Genomic DNA, 15,906 nt, shown 5'->3' on the forward strand with positions numbered 1-15,906 from the left:
ATTACTTTATTTAAACCCGTTATTAGCTATGTATATGTATATATATATATATATATATTTGATGTATATACTAAACATCAAATATAAACAAACCGTCCCGCAGAGCCTTGGTTCTTCAGGTATTGTTCTTCCCACTTGGTTTCGGGAAGTTTATCCCTGACATTTATTATGAAGGCAGGAGTTCTCACACTTTGCTGGCAGGGTGCCCTCACTTCTGCGCCATTCTATTTATGACATCAACAGTTTCAATTTATATACAATTTGATAATCTTTTTTATCAACATATAAGTGATCGTATAAGCATTACAAAAAGCTAAGTTGTATTCTTGTTTGTGGTTACGAATGACCCCATCAGTATGCATAAACAGGAATCTGTAATCCAACATCTTCAGATTTCAAAGCCATAGTATAGTTCGATAAAATTAAATGTAAAAATCAACATTTCTGTAGCAAAAAAATCCGAAATTTTCAGGGTCACAATCTGTGTATCGTGCAGCCAAAGGTGGGGTCACGACCGGAGGCTGAAGGATGCTTGGCTTTAGTTTTACGTCAGCATAAACTATATCATAAACTATAAGACGCATAACCTGAATACGTGTAGACAGACGGAGACAGAAACAGGCAAAGGCGTACAGGCAGATTTTATTCTAAACACCAGACAACTGTGCGTGGGTTAAACACAGAAACAAAAGTTCATCGGGGAGGTGTCTTGTGCAACGGGGAACAGCGTGTGCCGTGACGCAGCGTAATGTCTGGAAAGCAAAGCGGTTCATAAATACACACATTTTAATACGTTAACGTGTTAAAAAACGCATATTTTTTAACTGTTTGGCTTCCCATAATTGACAGACGGACACGGTGACAGTAGTTAGCAACAGGTAGAAAATCCACTCGCCGGACTCGATAGCGGGTGACAACATAGGAATAAATTAAAACCTCCTCTAATCAAACGCTTCTCTCTCCGCCTTATAAAAACGTTGAGGAGAAACGTGAGCGGACGAGTTTGTTTTGTCCGCCGGTGTTCAGCCCTCAACGACAACAGAACAAAAAGCACAAGTTTGAAATGAACCATAACATAAACATAAAAAATAGTTGATATAAAACAGCTCTTGCGTTGATTTGGTTTGTGTGTAGTTTCATTTTTTTTTAAACATGTCTTCTTGCAGCATTCACCTCTGTGCTTTTTCTTCTGGACAGGAAGTCTACATCCCCCAGACAGGAAGTAGCTTAACAACAGTCCGCGGGCTGAGTAATAAGTCAGTTTTCCAGGACATCATCGTCATCTCTATACACCACCTATACCACCTATATACATACATATTCACCATATATATATAGATATATATCTCTATCTAGACATTCTTTGTGTGCCCAGTCCTGTCCTAGAGCCCCTCCCACTGCTACTATCCAAATAGGGGCGGGGCTTCACTGAGATTACACCACGCCCCTTCCCCCTCGCACTGACAGGAGGGGGTGTGTGTGTGTGGGGCTGCGGGGGCAGAGGGCGGGGGTCCTGCATCTTGGAGGACGTGGACCCATCAGCAGCTGCTGTTCTTGAACTCTCCGTTCTCGGTGATGGACAGCTTGGTGGGGTTGGTGGGCGAGAGGCCGTTGCGGAGGTTCTGGATGCTGTAGCGCTCCTTCACCTGGGTCAGTGCCGACATGAGCCGCGAGTTCGCCGCGTCCAGAGAGCTAATCCTCTTTTCCTGGGGGAGAGAGCGAGAGCGAGAGAAAGGAGAGGAGAGTAGACGAGCAAGGGTCAGACAGGTGACCAGAAAGGTACGGTGAATCACTGTTGTCAGGTAGGTACCCTGTCTGATGGACAGGTGGGGACACGCCCCCTGGGCTGCTGAGTTGCGTCACACGACACGCTAACGACTAACGTAACACCTCAGTGTTTTTTTTCGGTTGTGACCTGACAGCAGCGATTGCTTCGCCTCAATCCATCACTTTCAAACAGTTTTGCCTCAAAAGTAGAACAAGTGAAGGCAGTGAATCATCCACACATCTAGCTGGGGCGGAGCCAGAGAGTCCCTTTGATTGGTCCACATCAATAAGTCTATTAAGCGTCGCCAGGCTATCTTGTCATGCTAATGATTTCAAGTATCCCGTCGTCAAGAAATATGTTTCCAGAAGAGTCTTACATCATAGAGTAGTGAGCGAGTTTTAGCGTTGTTGCACATTCTGTTTGCTCTAAATCAGAGTTATGTACGTTCAGTTTCCATTGGCCACGTTCCCAGAAATGAATCTGTATGCACTACTGGGTGAAAGTCTCAGCAGCAGAAAGATTACCATGGCCCACTGTAAAACTGTCATTGGGTTGCATACACGGTTTCCGTTTTAACTTTATCGTAACTCTCAACAACACCAGACCTCCGGGGGGAGGGGGGGGGGGTCAGTGAGCCAGCCAGGTCAGGGGTCAACAGTGAGGGGAGGAGGAGGTGGGTGAAGTAGGGGGTTAAGCAGTGGAAGAGGACAGGCAGTAAACAATCATAACCCCCCCCCCCCCCCCCCCCGCCCGACGTCTTCAGACACCTGGGGCCTGAGACGGTTTGACATATAACAATCAATACAATCTCATGTGTCATTCAGCGTATATAGACCAATCACTGCATACTTTGCCCGGGTCTAGTCTTGCTCCAGCCAAATATAAAAGGGAGAAAGGTGTGGGATGATGCCATCACAGTTTGGGGTTAAAACCAGTGAGAGAGGGGGGGGGGGGGGGGGTCGAGCGGTGGTCGAGCGGGCTTGTGCAAAGGGGGAAAGGGGGGAAGGGGCTACGTTCTTACTTGCCTGATTCGTTAAGATCAGATCCCCTATTGACCTGTAATTCAGCAGGACACAGGGAACAAAATCACCTCATCTACCCACAGAACCGGCCGGGTTCCCCAGCCACAGGGACCCAGAGTGGGCGGTTCTGTGGCAGGGAACAGCCTCTCAGGTAGCACACACCTGGAGTTATTATGAAGCAGAGGGAGGGTTACGTGGTAGAACCGAGCCATCTCTGTGAGCCACGCCCACTCTGTCAGCTAGCCTAGAGGAGTGGCTTCAAAGTCAGTTAGCCCCATGGTTGGGGTTCTGCAATGTCTCCGTCGTTGGGCTCAGAGCTTTCTTGTGTGCGGGTTGTACTGGGGTCAGAGAGGTAGTAGGTCAGCTGTCTCACAACAGACAGTACGCCGTGAGGCTCTGGCACCCTCTACTCATGATAACTCTCAAGGGAATTAGCTTCAGCATTAGCTTTAGGGTCAGCGTTAGCTTGCGACTGATTCCTGGTCTGAACTCAGTGGTGACGAGGAGGAGAGGGGGGAGGCGGTGACCACAGGAAGTGGGCGGGGCTTGTAGAAGCCAAGGAAGAGGGAACGGTTGAGAGGAATGAACACCGAGCAGGAAGACCCTTCAGGTCACACATTTAGATTATAATGAGTTATGTTCAAAGGTGCCTTCGTCTCTGTGGGTTAATCACGTAAGAGAACAAAACAAGACAACAGACAACAGGGCAACAACAGGTTCAACAGAGCAGGATTTATATCGCTTGCAGGATACATACAATGTTCGAGTCTAGTTTAATCTGGATAGCCAGAAGGTCAATTAGCTGGTCTACAGGAGGCCCTGGTGAGACCCAGAGTCCTGGTCTACAGGAGGCCCTGGTGAGACCCAGAGTCCTGGTCTACAGGAGGCCCTGGTGAGACCCAGAGTGTAGCGATGCTGACTCCTCTCAGGGGTCAGGGGTTACCTGAGCATCGATGATCTTCTGCTTGGCATCGATCACGGCCTGCATCTCTGCATGGTCCCTCCGTAGCTCCTCCTCCACCGCCATCAGCCTGGACGCACAAACACACGCCGAACATACGCACACACACACACGCACACACACACGCACACACACACACGCACACACACACACACACGCACAGACAGACAGGGTTAGCAAACCCAACAGCATGCATATTTATTTTTACAGAACATTATCATATATATTTCTTGATTTAAAACCAAACGTAGATTGTTAATAGGTGGTGCAGAGGTCAATACAGTTTACAAGTCGCGGGTGCGTTCGATGATTGTCTCCAGCCCATCCACAGGGGTGGAGCTCCAGCGCCTCCTGCTGGACCCCCACCTCCTCCCCCCTCCCCTCACCTGCAGTTGATGCCCTTCATCTGGCTGTCCTTGACGTCCTGCTGCCTCCTCAGCCGCTCCTCGCTGTCCTCCAGCCGGCCCTTGTACTCCTGCAGGAGGCGCTGCATCTGCTGCTCCTGGGCAGCCAGCCGGCGCTCGTACTCCTCCAGCCTCCTCCCGGACCCCCGCAGGCGCTCCTTCAGCTTAGAGATCTCCTGCTCGTACTGGAGGGGGGGGGGGGGGGGGGGGGGAGACGAGGAGGGGATCTGAGAACGAGGGACTGCAGCCAGACCTACTGTGTAGCCCGGGGCTGGAACCACTGGTCCCACTCAGGGTCTTTAGAAACCCAACCGGACTCTCACACAACTTTATAACTCCCACTCTATTACACACCAGTCTCTCTCTCTCTCTCTCTCCTTCCCTACCGATTGTTCCAGATGTGTGTGTGTGTGTGCGTGTGTGTGTGCGTGATCGTTTCCAACACCTCAGCACCCAGTTCTCCTCCTCACCTTCTCAGCGTTGCGGCTCTCCTCCTTGCCTCCTACTGCTGCTGCTGCTGCTGCTGCTGCTGCTCCTGTTCCTCCTCCTGCTCCTCCGGCCGCCTCCTGCTCCTCCTCCTCATCATACTGCCCGTTGTTGAGCACCCAGGCGGCGGTCCGCTCCACCGGCGACATGGTGACCGTTTCTATGGCAACCGCCTCCACTGGAGACTGGACCTGAGAGAGAGGGGACGAGGCTGCTGTGAGGCTATGGTTCTGGAGGTCCACTTCCCTGAGGCGTGGATTTATATACCTATATATATATATATATATATATATATATATATATATATATATATATGGTTTGACCTTTACATCAAAGCACCCTCAGAGGGGCAATCCGGTGTCTTATCTACGTATCTTGGTTATTTAATTGTATATTGTTGCTACCTTTTTCCTACAGTTCATTTTTAATTATTTTCATTTCTACTGTGTTTTACGCGTGTTTAACAGTGTGTATAACAGTGTGTATAACAGTGTGTATAACAGTGTGTATAACAGTGTGTGTGCGTGTGCGTGTGTGTGTGTGCAATAGTGCGTGCGTGTGTGATATTACCTGCTGCCTCCTGAGTGCTGGGACCGGGCTCTCCGCTGTGCCCGGTTGCCGGGGGGACTGACCCGGTGCCGTCTGTGCCGCCGGGGACGCCAATGGCGCCGCCACCACCACCGCCGTCGTCTGACCGGCTGCGACCGCCGGACCGGGTACCGTCTGCCCCGGGACCATGTGACCCGGGGAGGCGTCGCCGGGCTCGGTGTGTGTGCTACAGCTGCTGTGGGCGGAGCCGCTGGGGGGGAGGGGCCTGGCCGTGCGCACGCTGGCCGGCCGGCTCTGCTCCACGCGGACGATGTGGGCGGTGCCCGTGGCGGTGCTCTGCCGCGGGACCGCCACCGCCGTCAGCGGCGAGTCCTGGGCGGGGGTGTGGGCGTGGCGCCGGGGGGCGGGGCACTCCTCGCTCTGCGTGCTCCGCCTGCTGCTGCCGCGGCCGCCGCTGCCCCCCCCGCCAAAGTCCTCCAGGCTGCTGCTGGACGCCACGTGGCCCCGGAGCCCCAGCTGGCTGCCGGCGCCGCTCAGCTCCTCCGAGCTCTCGGTGGGGGCGCGGCTGCGGGAGGTGTGGGAGCTGCCCGTGCTCAGGTTCTCCGAGCTGGAGTCCTGCTGCTGCTGCAGGGGCTGGGCGTGGCCGGGGGCGTGGCCGGGGGCGTGTCCATGGCCGAGGGCGTGGCCGGGGGCGTGGCCGAGGGCGTGGCCGGGGGCGTGGTTGCTGAGGTGGTAGACGGGGTTCTGGAAGGAGAGCGGCTGCAGGCTGCGCTGCTGGCTCAGCGGCTGGTGGAGCGGCCGCCGCACCTGGGGCGCGCTCTGGGGGAGGAGCCCCAGGTCCCGGGCGGGCGGGGCGGCCCGGGAGTGCGGGGCGAGGGAGTGAGGCAGCTGGAGCCCCCCCGGGTGGCCCACGGACACCTGCGAGCCGGCCCTGCTGAGCCTGGGCGGGGCCTCCTGGAGGAGCGGGGGCCCCTGGGGGCCGGTGCCGGCGGGGTGGGGGTCCTGGAGGTCCACCAGGGAGAGGCTGCGGGCGTTGGGGGGCAGCGTGGCCTCGCGCTCCTCCTGCTCGGAGAAGCTCATGCTGAGGGTGGAGGGGTGCTGCTTGCCCAGCAGGGGGCGCTGCCCGCCGCGGCCGTAGGCCGGCTCCACGGCCTCCGGGGGCGGGGACTTGAGGCTGCGCACCTCGCTGGGGGGGACGGAGCCATCGTTAGGACGCTAGACATAGAGCAACATCACTTCCTGTTTGTAGCCCGCAGGGATGGACATGTTGATTGAGTGAATGATGCTCTGGCCAATAGGAATGGACTTTGACAAACAGTATTGGACCAATAGTACAGCACTGAAACTTGGTCCAGTGTGATTTATTGACTATTTGATAAATGAACAATGTTGAAACTTTAACAGCCTCTCATTATTATTGGTGCCAAATTTAATCTCCAACGTTTCCTCAGTTCTCTCCAAACGACATAAATAGAACTCATGTCCCCATGAAGGCGGTCATCAAGTATGGAGCCTATATTCAGAAGACTCGGTTATCTTTTGAAAGTGTCAACGGAGTCTGCATCATCCATCAAATGAAGCTATTCATGCTGCAAACACACACCACAAGTGGTTCCCTAGACACTTAACACACAGCGTGTATCTGCCTCCCTGGCTGTGTGTCTGTCCATGTGTGTCTGTCCGCGTGTGTGTCTGTCCGCGTGTGTGTGTGTCTGTCAGCGTGTGTGTCTGTCAGCGTGTGTGTCTGTCAGCGTGTGTGTCTGTCAGCGTGTGTGTCTGTCCGCGTGTGTGTCTGTCCGTGTGTGTCTGTCCGTGTGTGTCTGTCAGCGTGTGTGTCTGTCAGCGTGTGTGTCTGTCCGCGTGTGTGTCTGTCCGCGTGTGTGTATGTCAGCGTGTGTGTACCTGTCGGTGGGCTCCTGGAAGATGCGGTGCAAGCCAGACGATAGGCTGCCGCTGATGTTGTGGGCGGAGCCTCGGAGCGGATGCTGCATGGGGGAGGGGCTGGCGAGGCAGCGACTCATATCTCCCAGTATCCGGGGCAACGGGCCCAGCTTTGCCACAGTGGCCTGCAGGAAGGAATTTTCACCCTGGGGTTTCCAAACGCGTGTGTGTGCGTGTGTGTTTACAGTGTGTGTGTGTGTGTGTGTGTGTGTGGTTTGGGTTTGGCAGAAACAGAGAAGCACCAGGATGCGTTGGTGACAAGGTAGGGATACCATGGTAACGGGGAGGGAGGAGGGGAGAGGGGATGGGGGGGAGGGAGAAGGATGGGGAGAAAAAAAAAAGGAAAACACAAGGAGAACTTAATGAAGGTTTGGTCAACAGACAGCCATGCTGCTACAACTCCACAGAACCACCCAGAACCGTATAGAACCACAGCACAGAACTGCACAGAATCAAGACTCAAACTCAAAGGCAAAATACGACCATGCTGGTGATGAGGGCCCGGTGTTAGCAGACTTCCTGGTAGTCATGGCGACCACTAGGAAGTCTACCGCACCGGATCCAGGCAGGCTATCTCGGATTGGTCTATGATTGGCAGGTGACTCAACTTGCGTCACGTAGCCACCCGCACACGTGCACGCAAAATGCAAATATACAGGCGTGCACACCAGACATGCACAAACACCAACACACACCCAAGCACAGAAAAAAACAGATGGACACCAGCATGTAACATGCACATCCACACTTCCACACAAGCACAAATGACAACACAATGACAACAAACAAGATGTGCGTTGATGTGCTGTCGTTGTGTGTGTAAATGTGTGAGTGTTTGTTCGTATACGTGTGAACGCCTGTGTATATATGTGAACGCGTGTGTGTGTGTATATGTTTGCATACGTGCGAGTGTGCGTGCATTTGTAGGTGTGCGAGTGTGTGCATGTATATATGTGTATACGTTCGAGTGTGTGTATATGTGTGAGTATGTGCATATGTATATGTGTGAGTGTGGGTATATGTGCATAGAGCGTGTACCTTGTCCAGCTGCGTGACCACGTCCCAGAGCAGCGTGTGCAGGGTGGACAGCTCGCGGCCCAGGTCGATGTAGCCCTCGAAACCGGGCATGTTGGACAGGGTTTCCGCGTTGGAGATCTCAGACAGGAAACGCATCATCCCCGCCCACTCGTGCTCCAGGAAGTCATTCATAAAGGCCATGTACTCCTCCTTGTTCCCAAACCTGAGGGAGGAGGGGGGAGGGATGGAGGAAGGGGGGGAAGAGGAGCGGAGAGAGGGAGGGAGGTAGGGCAGAGAGAGGGAGGAGAGAGGACGGGGGAGATAGAGAGAGGGAGGGGAGAGAGAGAGGGAAGCACGGGGGAGAGAAGGGGACAGGGGGATTTAGAGAAGAAATCAAGACAGAAAGAGAAGAAATTAGTAATGAAGACAGGGAGACAGAGATACAGAAATAGATATATGGTGAGGGACGGACAGGGAGAACGAGAAACAGAGTAGGAGAAGAGTGGGATGTGAGACAAAGAGACACAAAGAGGGGGACAGGGAGGGGGAACAAAGATCTGTTTCACTCTGAGATTGACCAGTGTTGTGTAATCCAATCACCTGTAATCACATCTAAACACATCTGATCTGGGCCAAAGAGATCTGATCCAATCATGTTTCCTGCTGCCGTCAATAAAACAAACCAACAGACCATCTCCCCTCAGTTAAAAGTTCAGTGTAACCACGGTGACCCTGTGAGCCCAATAAACCAAGGTTACCCTATAAGCCCCGCCCCAGTAACCCAGGTGACCCTGTGAACCCGACCACGTCATCCAGGTGACCTAAAAGCTCCGCCCACTAAACCAAGTTGGCCACGTAAACCCCACCTTGATTAATCCAGGTGACAATGTAAACCCCGCCTCCATTAACCCAGATGATAATTTAAGCCCCGCCCCCATTACTCTGGTGACTCTTTTAGCCCTGCCTACATTTAACCAAGTGTGACCTTAGCCCCCGCTCCTACATTAAAACAGAGCAATCCCATAGCCCCACCCACTCTAAACCCGCTGAACCTGTAAGCCCCGCCAATCAAACTCATAGACCCCTCCCCCCCACGCTGTGATTGGCCAGGGACCTACTTGGTGAAGTTGGCCAGGTTCTGGATGACCTTGGCGATGAGGGTGAGGTTGCGGGAGGTCTGGTCGTCGGGGTACTCCTGCATCAGGTTGAAGAGGGAGGGCGCCATGATGGCGGGGCACAGGAAGCGCAGGAAGAGGGAGGCGCTGATCAGACGCTTGCTGATGTCCTGGGAGTGGCCGCGGGCCAGGCAGCGCTGCCGCCACGACGCAAACACCTCCTTCAGCTCCCGCGGGAACACGCTGGGGGGGGCAGAGAGAGGTGAGCACACAGTACAGACTCACAGGGAGGGGGAGAGAGAGGGGGGAGAGAGAGGGGGGAGAGAGAGGGGGAACACAGTACACAGACTGACAGGGAGGGAGAGAGAGGGGGAACACAGTACACAGACTGACAGGGAGGGAGAGAGAGGGGGAACACAGTACACAGACTGACAGGGAGGGAGAGAGAGGGGGAACACAGTACACAGACTCACATGGAGGAACACATCAGCAATAACCAGAAACCTAATGAGTTTACAAGGGAAAGGACTGGGAGCTCCTTGTCAGAAGCATGTTAGCTTTGCAATGTGTGTACCAGTAGGAGTTGATGATCTTGCAGAAGGCCAGCACAGTGTGTGTGTGTGTGTGTGTGTGTGTGTACCAGTAGGAGTTGATGATCTTGCAGAAGGCCAGCTCGCAGCACATCTTCAGGTTGCTCTGGTGCTCCGGCAGCTCCCCGCTGGAGCAGCGACCCGGGTCCACCTCACAGTTCTCATCCGACTCATACAGAGCCTTGATGAACTCTCCTAGAGAGATGGAGAGGGAGAGAGAGAGACGGGTTAGAGACAGACGCCTTGATGTACTCTCCGAGAGAGAGAGAGAGAGAGAGAGAGAGAGAGAGAGAGAGAGAGAGAGAGAGAGAGAGAGAGAGAGAGAGAGAGAGAGAGAGAGAGAGAGAGAGAGAGAGAGAGAGAGAGAGAGAGAGAGATTAACTCTCCTAGAGAGATGGAGAGAGAGAGACGGGTAAGACACACACACACACACACTTCTTTGAAGACGGTATAACTGCCTGGTGACGGACCCTTCATGTCTGAATGTGGAAGCGTACAGATGTGTACCCCGTCTAGGGGCTCAAAGAAACTGACGAGGCTCAAACCGTCTCCAGTCTTTCCCACTCTCCTCATGCTACTGTTCCAGAGCCGTTACTTAGCCGTTACTTAAGTATCTCCACATCTGAAAGGGGCTTCTAGCAGCAGCAAAGTGGAACAACTGCTCAGCATTCAGTCCACATCCAAGTCCTTATCCCAATCCTGATCCAATTCAATCCAAATATAAATGTAAACCGAATGACAATGTAATCTTAATCAAATCTGATCTAATCCAACCCAAATCGAGTCTCAGGAATATAAAGATCATGGATGGATGCAAGGACGAAGACTAAAACATGGCTCTAACGAAACCGACTTCCAAAAGCGACCCTCTCAACATCCTCTTAAACACCCCGACAGGAAATTGTGAAACCGATCAATTGATCACTTTGATAGGCTCTACGGGGCTTCTCTTCACGGCGTGTCCCCTCTGATGCAACCAATAGTGGTGCCCTCTGGGAGACGATAGAATGACATCATAATAAATATCCCCCTCATCGATCAGAGAGTTCAGACTCGGGTGGTTTTCTCTCCGTGGTAATCGATGCAGTATCAGGTGGGGATGCAGCCAGTCACTACTGGGGACCGGGGACAGATACTGGCCCCAAACGCTGTATCGGGTATCGTTGGCTGGAGACTTTGCATCCCTCTCACACAACCTTTCTTAAATTGCTTTATCAAACCTGCTTTTCAGCTGAAATATAGTTAAGATGATTATGCTTAAGCCATGTCATAAAATAAAAAGGCATAGCTATCACTCTCCATCTCGACAAATCTCTAAAAAGTTTGATAGGGGATAGCCTAATATTAAGATATTTAGTTTAAGAAAAAAAGAAATTGGTCTGTCGGAAGGGTACTTTGTCATCAGCCAATAGGAAGAGGACTTTATCAGGTTCTATGCCGACGACATCGTGCTTAATGTCTTGGCTCTGCTCACCCAATGCGTCGTGCAGGTACTTCTGCCCCACCAGCTTCAGGTATTCCTCGATGGCCTTGGTGGCCAGCGTGTTCTCCCTGAAGATCAGCACGTCGTGGTCCGCACAGCGGTCCACCTCCGACATCACCAGGTCCGTCAGGAAGTCCTGCGCACACACAGGAACCCCAGGGAGCTCACTACCCTGAAGACCACCAGCGAGCTACACGCAGCGCTGGCTGGTGGAGGCACACTGCTGAATGTTGTAAAGGAGTCTCTACAGAGTAAAGGTATTCAGTGAAACTTAGAAGGCATCCTCTTACTAAGTTTAACTGAATACTTTTACTCTTAGGAGCCGAACGCCTTTACCACATTCCCCATGCCAGGTTGTAAAGGATTGTATATTGTGTAGCAAAATATTTATATAATTAAGTACTTGGTAAAGTACAGTAATTTATACTATGCTAGTTTACTATGCTAAATACTAACACTATGCTAGTACTAGGTGCTTGCTAGACTACAATGCTATGACACTGTGCTAGCTCTAGGTAGCTTATACAAGGGTAACATTATACCACGCTACACAGTAACACCATGCTAGCCCTATGTAGCCTCATGGTGTACTTCCTACTGTGCTCAACAGTCACACCATGCTAGCCCTATGTAGCCTCATGACGTACGTCCTACTGTGCTCAACAGTCACACCATGCTAGCCCTATGTAGCCTCATGGTGTACTTCCTACTGTGCTCAACAGTCACACCATGCTAGCCCTATGTAGCCTCATGGTGTACTTCCTACTGTGCTCAACAGTCACACCATGCTAGCTACCTTGGCGCGGCCGGTGCTCTGCAGGATGTGCACCAGGGCGCAGGCCATCTCCTCCTTGTTGCGCACGCTGATGACGGGCTCCAGCACGGAGCACATCATGCCGTAGTTGTTGGTGATGAACTCGGCAAACTCCTTGTACTGCTCCATGGGCAGGATGCTGATGCTCTGGTAGCGCGACTTGATGCGGATGGAGGGGCCGCCCCCCTTGCCCTTGCTGGTGGTGGGCGTGCTCACCGGGTACCACTTCTCCACGAACTGCCGGCCCGTCACCGTGGAGACGGGGATGTTGACGAGCCCCACGTAGTTGTTCTTCTCCTTCTTCTTCTTCTTGTCCACGTCGCGGTAGATGTGCACGGTGAGGCTGTGCACGGGCGGCAGGCTGGAGAAGTCGAAGTGCTCGCCCCAGAACAGGCTGTCGTGGCGCATCTTGCTGGTGGTGCGGGCGTACAGCGTGTCGTCCAGACACAGCTCGCAGAAGTACTTCTTCTTGGCCGGGAGGTCCTTGGCCTCGATGATCCACAGGCGCAGCAGGTTCTCCACGCGCCGGCAGTTGTCCTGTCGGCCGAAAAATCGCCAGAACGCTTAAAATGACGATCTCCCTCACAGGGTCATTCTAGGGGGTCACACGCCGTGACGGTCCTCTGCTAACGTGCACAGTACCTAGTATGTTAGGACGGCGCTATGCTAGTACCCATATATATATCTACTGACTAGATATCGCCTGAGCTGCGATGGTCAGTGGAAAGTATGCGTCAATGCCGCCGCCATCTTGCCGTGGGTTAACCACCCACCTGAATGAATGAACGTCGCTTAAAAATAAAGCGATTTAGAGTGATTTGGAGTGTGAAGGGACCTGTGTCCCATCGACATCCATTCATTCAGGTGGGAGGTTACCCCGCGGCAAGATGGCGGTATTGGTGACGCATGCTTAGAAGCCGAAGGTGATATCTAGTCAGTATATATATCGATGCACAGTGCGACGGAAGGTCCCCCACGCGGCGGTCCTATGCTAACATGTATGGTAGCTACGACGGTAGGCCGTTGCGACGGTCCGTTGCTAACAGTCGTTCTTGCTCACCCACCGCCCTGTCCTGTCCATAAAGGACCAAATCCGACATAAAAATATATTTGAAAAAAATAATCATGGTTAGGTCGTAAAGAGAAATCCTAATCTAATAGGTTCCATTTCCCTTACCCCATTCTGTTCTTGTTATCCTATTAACTCCATTATACAAGTTCCAAATGTCTGCTATCTGTGTGAAGGGAGATGTTTTGATTTGATTTCCCATGCAAAATGAAATGATTAAGTTATGTTTTTACAGATCTTCTTCCTAATACTCAACATCTATCTCATCCTTGATCAAGTTTAACCTACTTCAGCTCCTATTGACAAAGAGGGTCTGTTTGTATATCAGTGTTCTAGCTTTATTAGCATTCTGAATTGTTCGAAATGGAGGACGGATACATTGCAACGACTCATGCTGTGTTGTTGCACTGTATGCAGACGATATCACCGTGTTTTCGAGACATCTCCTACCTTGTTGGGCTGGATGGTTCTCCTCAGGTTCTCCATCCATTTGTCCCTCTCAGACATGGATGTGCAGCTGAAACACTTGGTTCCTCCAGAGTAGGTCACCTGTCACCCAGGAACATGTGAATGTTAGTGTTATAATTTACTGTGTAATTAACCTGCAGCTCAAGGCCGATTTAGGGTCGTTTTAGACGCAGAGACGTAAGCACGTAATTTACACAAGGGACTTGTTTTAGACAAGTTTTGATTTACGGTTCCTTTAAGGTTCCTTAAAGGTCCCATGACATGAAAATCTCAATTTATGAGGTTTTCTAACATAAATATGAGTTCCCCTAGCCTGCCTATGGTCCCCCAGTGGCTAAAACTTGCGTTTGGTGTAAAACGAGCACTAGCTGTTCTGCTCGCCTTTGAAAAAACGGAGGCTCAAGCGCGCTGATTTGGAAATCTGTGCTCATGACGTCATGAGGAATCTCAGCTCCTCCCCTTACTCTGCCTGGCCCACCCAGAGACGTTGGCCCGCCAATGAGACTCGACCGTGCGAGCGCCACATGTGTGTGTGTGTGAATACACACACTGTAACGCAAGTGTTTCTTGTCGGTTCTTTGACGTGTCTTGTATTTCCACAACGAGACTGTCGTGGGGGTTATCTAAGCCATGGTTCAGAAGGAATTGGGGGAAAGGAACTTTGGTTTGACTCGCTGAAGTACATGAACTGCGACATGCCGCCGGTTGCCGCGAGGCACCATCGCCCGGCAGCGGGCAGCCGGCCGCAGGCAGCGCTCGGACTTCAGGTTGATGTGAAAGTGGAAGAACCAGAGACGTCGCAGAACCCGACAAAGTCGTTTGTGATTCATAATATCGTCTGGAGGCGCACACAATATGTTATATGATATAGATATCTATGTATTATATGATATTATTTAGATATAGAGCTCCAGGACTGCAACGCAAGTGTTGTACACTTCCTTGTTATTTGGATAACCGTTCTGCTGTTGGTGTGATGGCGCATAACACGTTGGACTCTCGTATCTGGTATTTCTACAACGAGACTCGTATTGGGGGTTATCTCAGCCAAGGTTGAGAATGAATTGGGGGGAAGGAACTTTGGCTTTGACTCCCTCAAGAACATGAACCACGACAAGGAGGAGAAAGGGATCTTTGCCGGGCAGCGCTTATGCACCTCCGCCTCCGGCGGTGGTCCCTCAGCGGGGCTCAAGCGGGAGACATTCGCCGCCAACAATCCCTTTCTCCTCCATGTCGTGGTTCATGTTCTTGAGGGAGTCAAAGCCAAAGTTCCTTCCCCCCAATTCATTCTCAACCTTGGCTGAGATAACCCCCAATACGAGTCTCGTTGTAGAAATACCAGATACGAGAGTCCGACGTGTTGCGCCATCACACCAACAGCAGAACGGTTATCCAAATAACAAGGAAGTGTACAACACTTGCGTTGCAGTCCTGGAGCTCCATATCTAAATAATATCATATACATAGATATCTATATCATATAACATATTGTGTGCGCCTCCAGACGATATTATGAATCACAAACGACTTTGTCGGGTTCTGCGACGTCTCTGGTTCTTCCACTTTCACATCAACCTGAAGTCGACTGAACCGCGCGCTGCCTGCTGCCGGCTGCCCGCTGCCGGGCGATGGTGCCTCGCGGCAACCGGCGGCATGTCGCAGTTCATGTACTTCAGCGAGTCAAATCAAAGTTCCTTTCCCCCAATTCCTTCTCAACCATGGCTCAGATAACCCCCACGACAGTCTCGTTGTGGAAATACAAGACAAGTCAAAGAACCAACAAGAAACACTTGCGTTACAGTGTGTGTATTCACATTGATGTGGACGTTGAAGAACCAGGAACGTCGGAGAACCCAACGCGGTCGTTTGAGATTCATAATATCGGCTCACACAGCTTTTGGCCGTGATAATATATATTATATGATATAGATATCTGTGTAGGCTATATGATAATATTTAGATATAGAGCTCCAGGACTCCCGTGTGTTCTAGAATATTTACAGAACACGGCTAAAGGCTGTGTGCGGCTCGCCATTGCGATACATCCACTGTAAACAGAGCGCATGGTGGCTGCAAGCTGCTCAGGGCCACACCCCCACCCTCCTCCTTGACACGCCCACCGAAACAGTGCATTTGGGGGAAGCTCAATGTGCGACTGGCTCGGAGTGGCTGTAACTCTGCACCACGGCTGAATTTAGGGAACGTCTTTGAATACTGTG

General features: G+C 51.9%; 1 protein-coding gene across 11 annotated transcripts in view; it reads right to left on the reverse strand.

Annotated features, from left to right (window-relative positions):
• Nucleotides 1-623: 623 nt before the first annotated feature.
• The window catches only part of rasal2 (RAS protein activator like 2), a 52,653-nt gene continuing 37,370 nt past the window's right edge, over nt 624-15,906 (reverse strand). For 9 of the 11 annotated variants that reach the window (XM_060059224.1, XM_060059219.1, XM_060059218.1 and 6 more), the window contains 12 exons: nt 13,670-13,768; nt 12,133-12,687; nt 11,328-11,472; nt 9,904-10,048; nt 9,267-9,506; nt 8,170-8,371; nt 7,093-7,277; nt 5,212-6,376; nt 4,626-4,832; nt 4,138-4,340; nt 3,734-3,821; nt 624-1,706 (listed from right to left, as the gene is read on the reverse strand). In XM_060059224.1, coding sequence (XP_059915207.1) covers nt 1,539-1,706; nt 3,734-3,821; nt 4,138-4,340; nt 4,626-4,832; nt 5,212-6,376; nt 7,093-7,277; nt 8,170-8,371; nt 9,267-9,506; nt 9,904-10,048; nt 11,328-11,472; nt 12,133-12,687; nt 13,670-13,768 — 3,402 coding nt within the window. In that variant the 3' untranslated portion in view covers nt 624-1,538. Of the gene's footprint in view, nt 1,707-2,793; nt 2,825-3,733; nt 3,822-4,137; nt 4,341-4,625; nt 4,833-5,211; nt 6,377-7,092; nt 7,278-8,169; nt 8,372-9,266; nt 9,507-9,903; nt 10,049-11,327; nt 11,473-12,132; nt 12,688-13,669; nt 13,769-15,906 lie in introns of all 11 variants that reach the window. The other 2 variants (XM_060059216.1, XM_060059215.1) reach the window with 2 other exon arrangements.

Source organism: Gadus macrocephalus, chromosome 8 (assembly GCF_031168955.1).
Source record: "Gadus macrocephalus chromosome 8, ASM3116895v1".
Taxonomy (NCBI): Eukaryota; Metazoa; Chordata; class Actinopteri; order Gadiformes; family Gadidae; genus Gadus; species Gadus macrocephalus.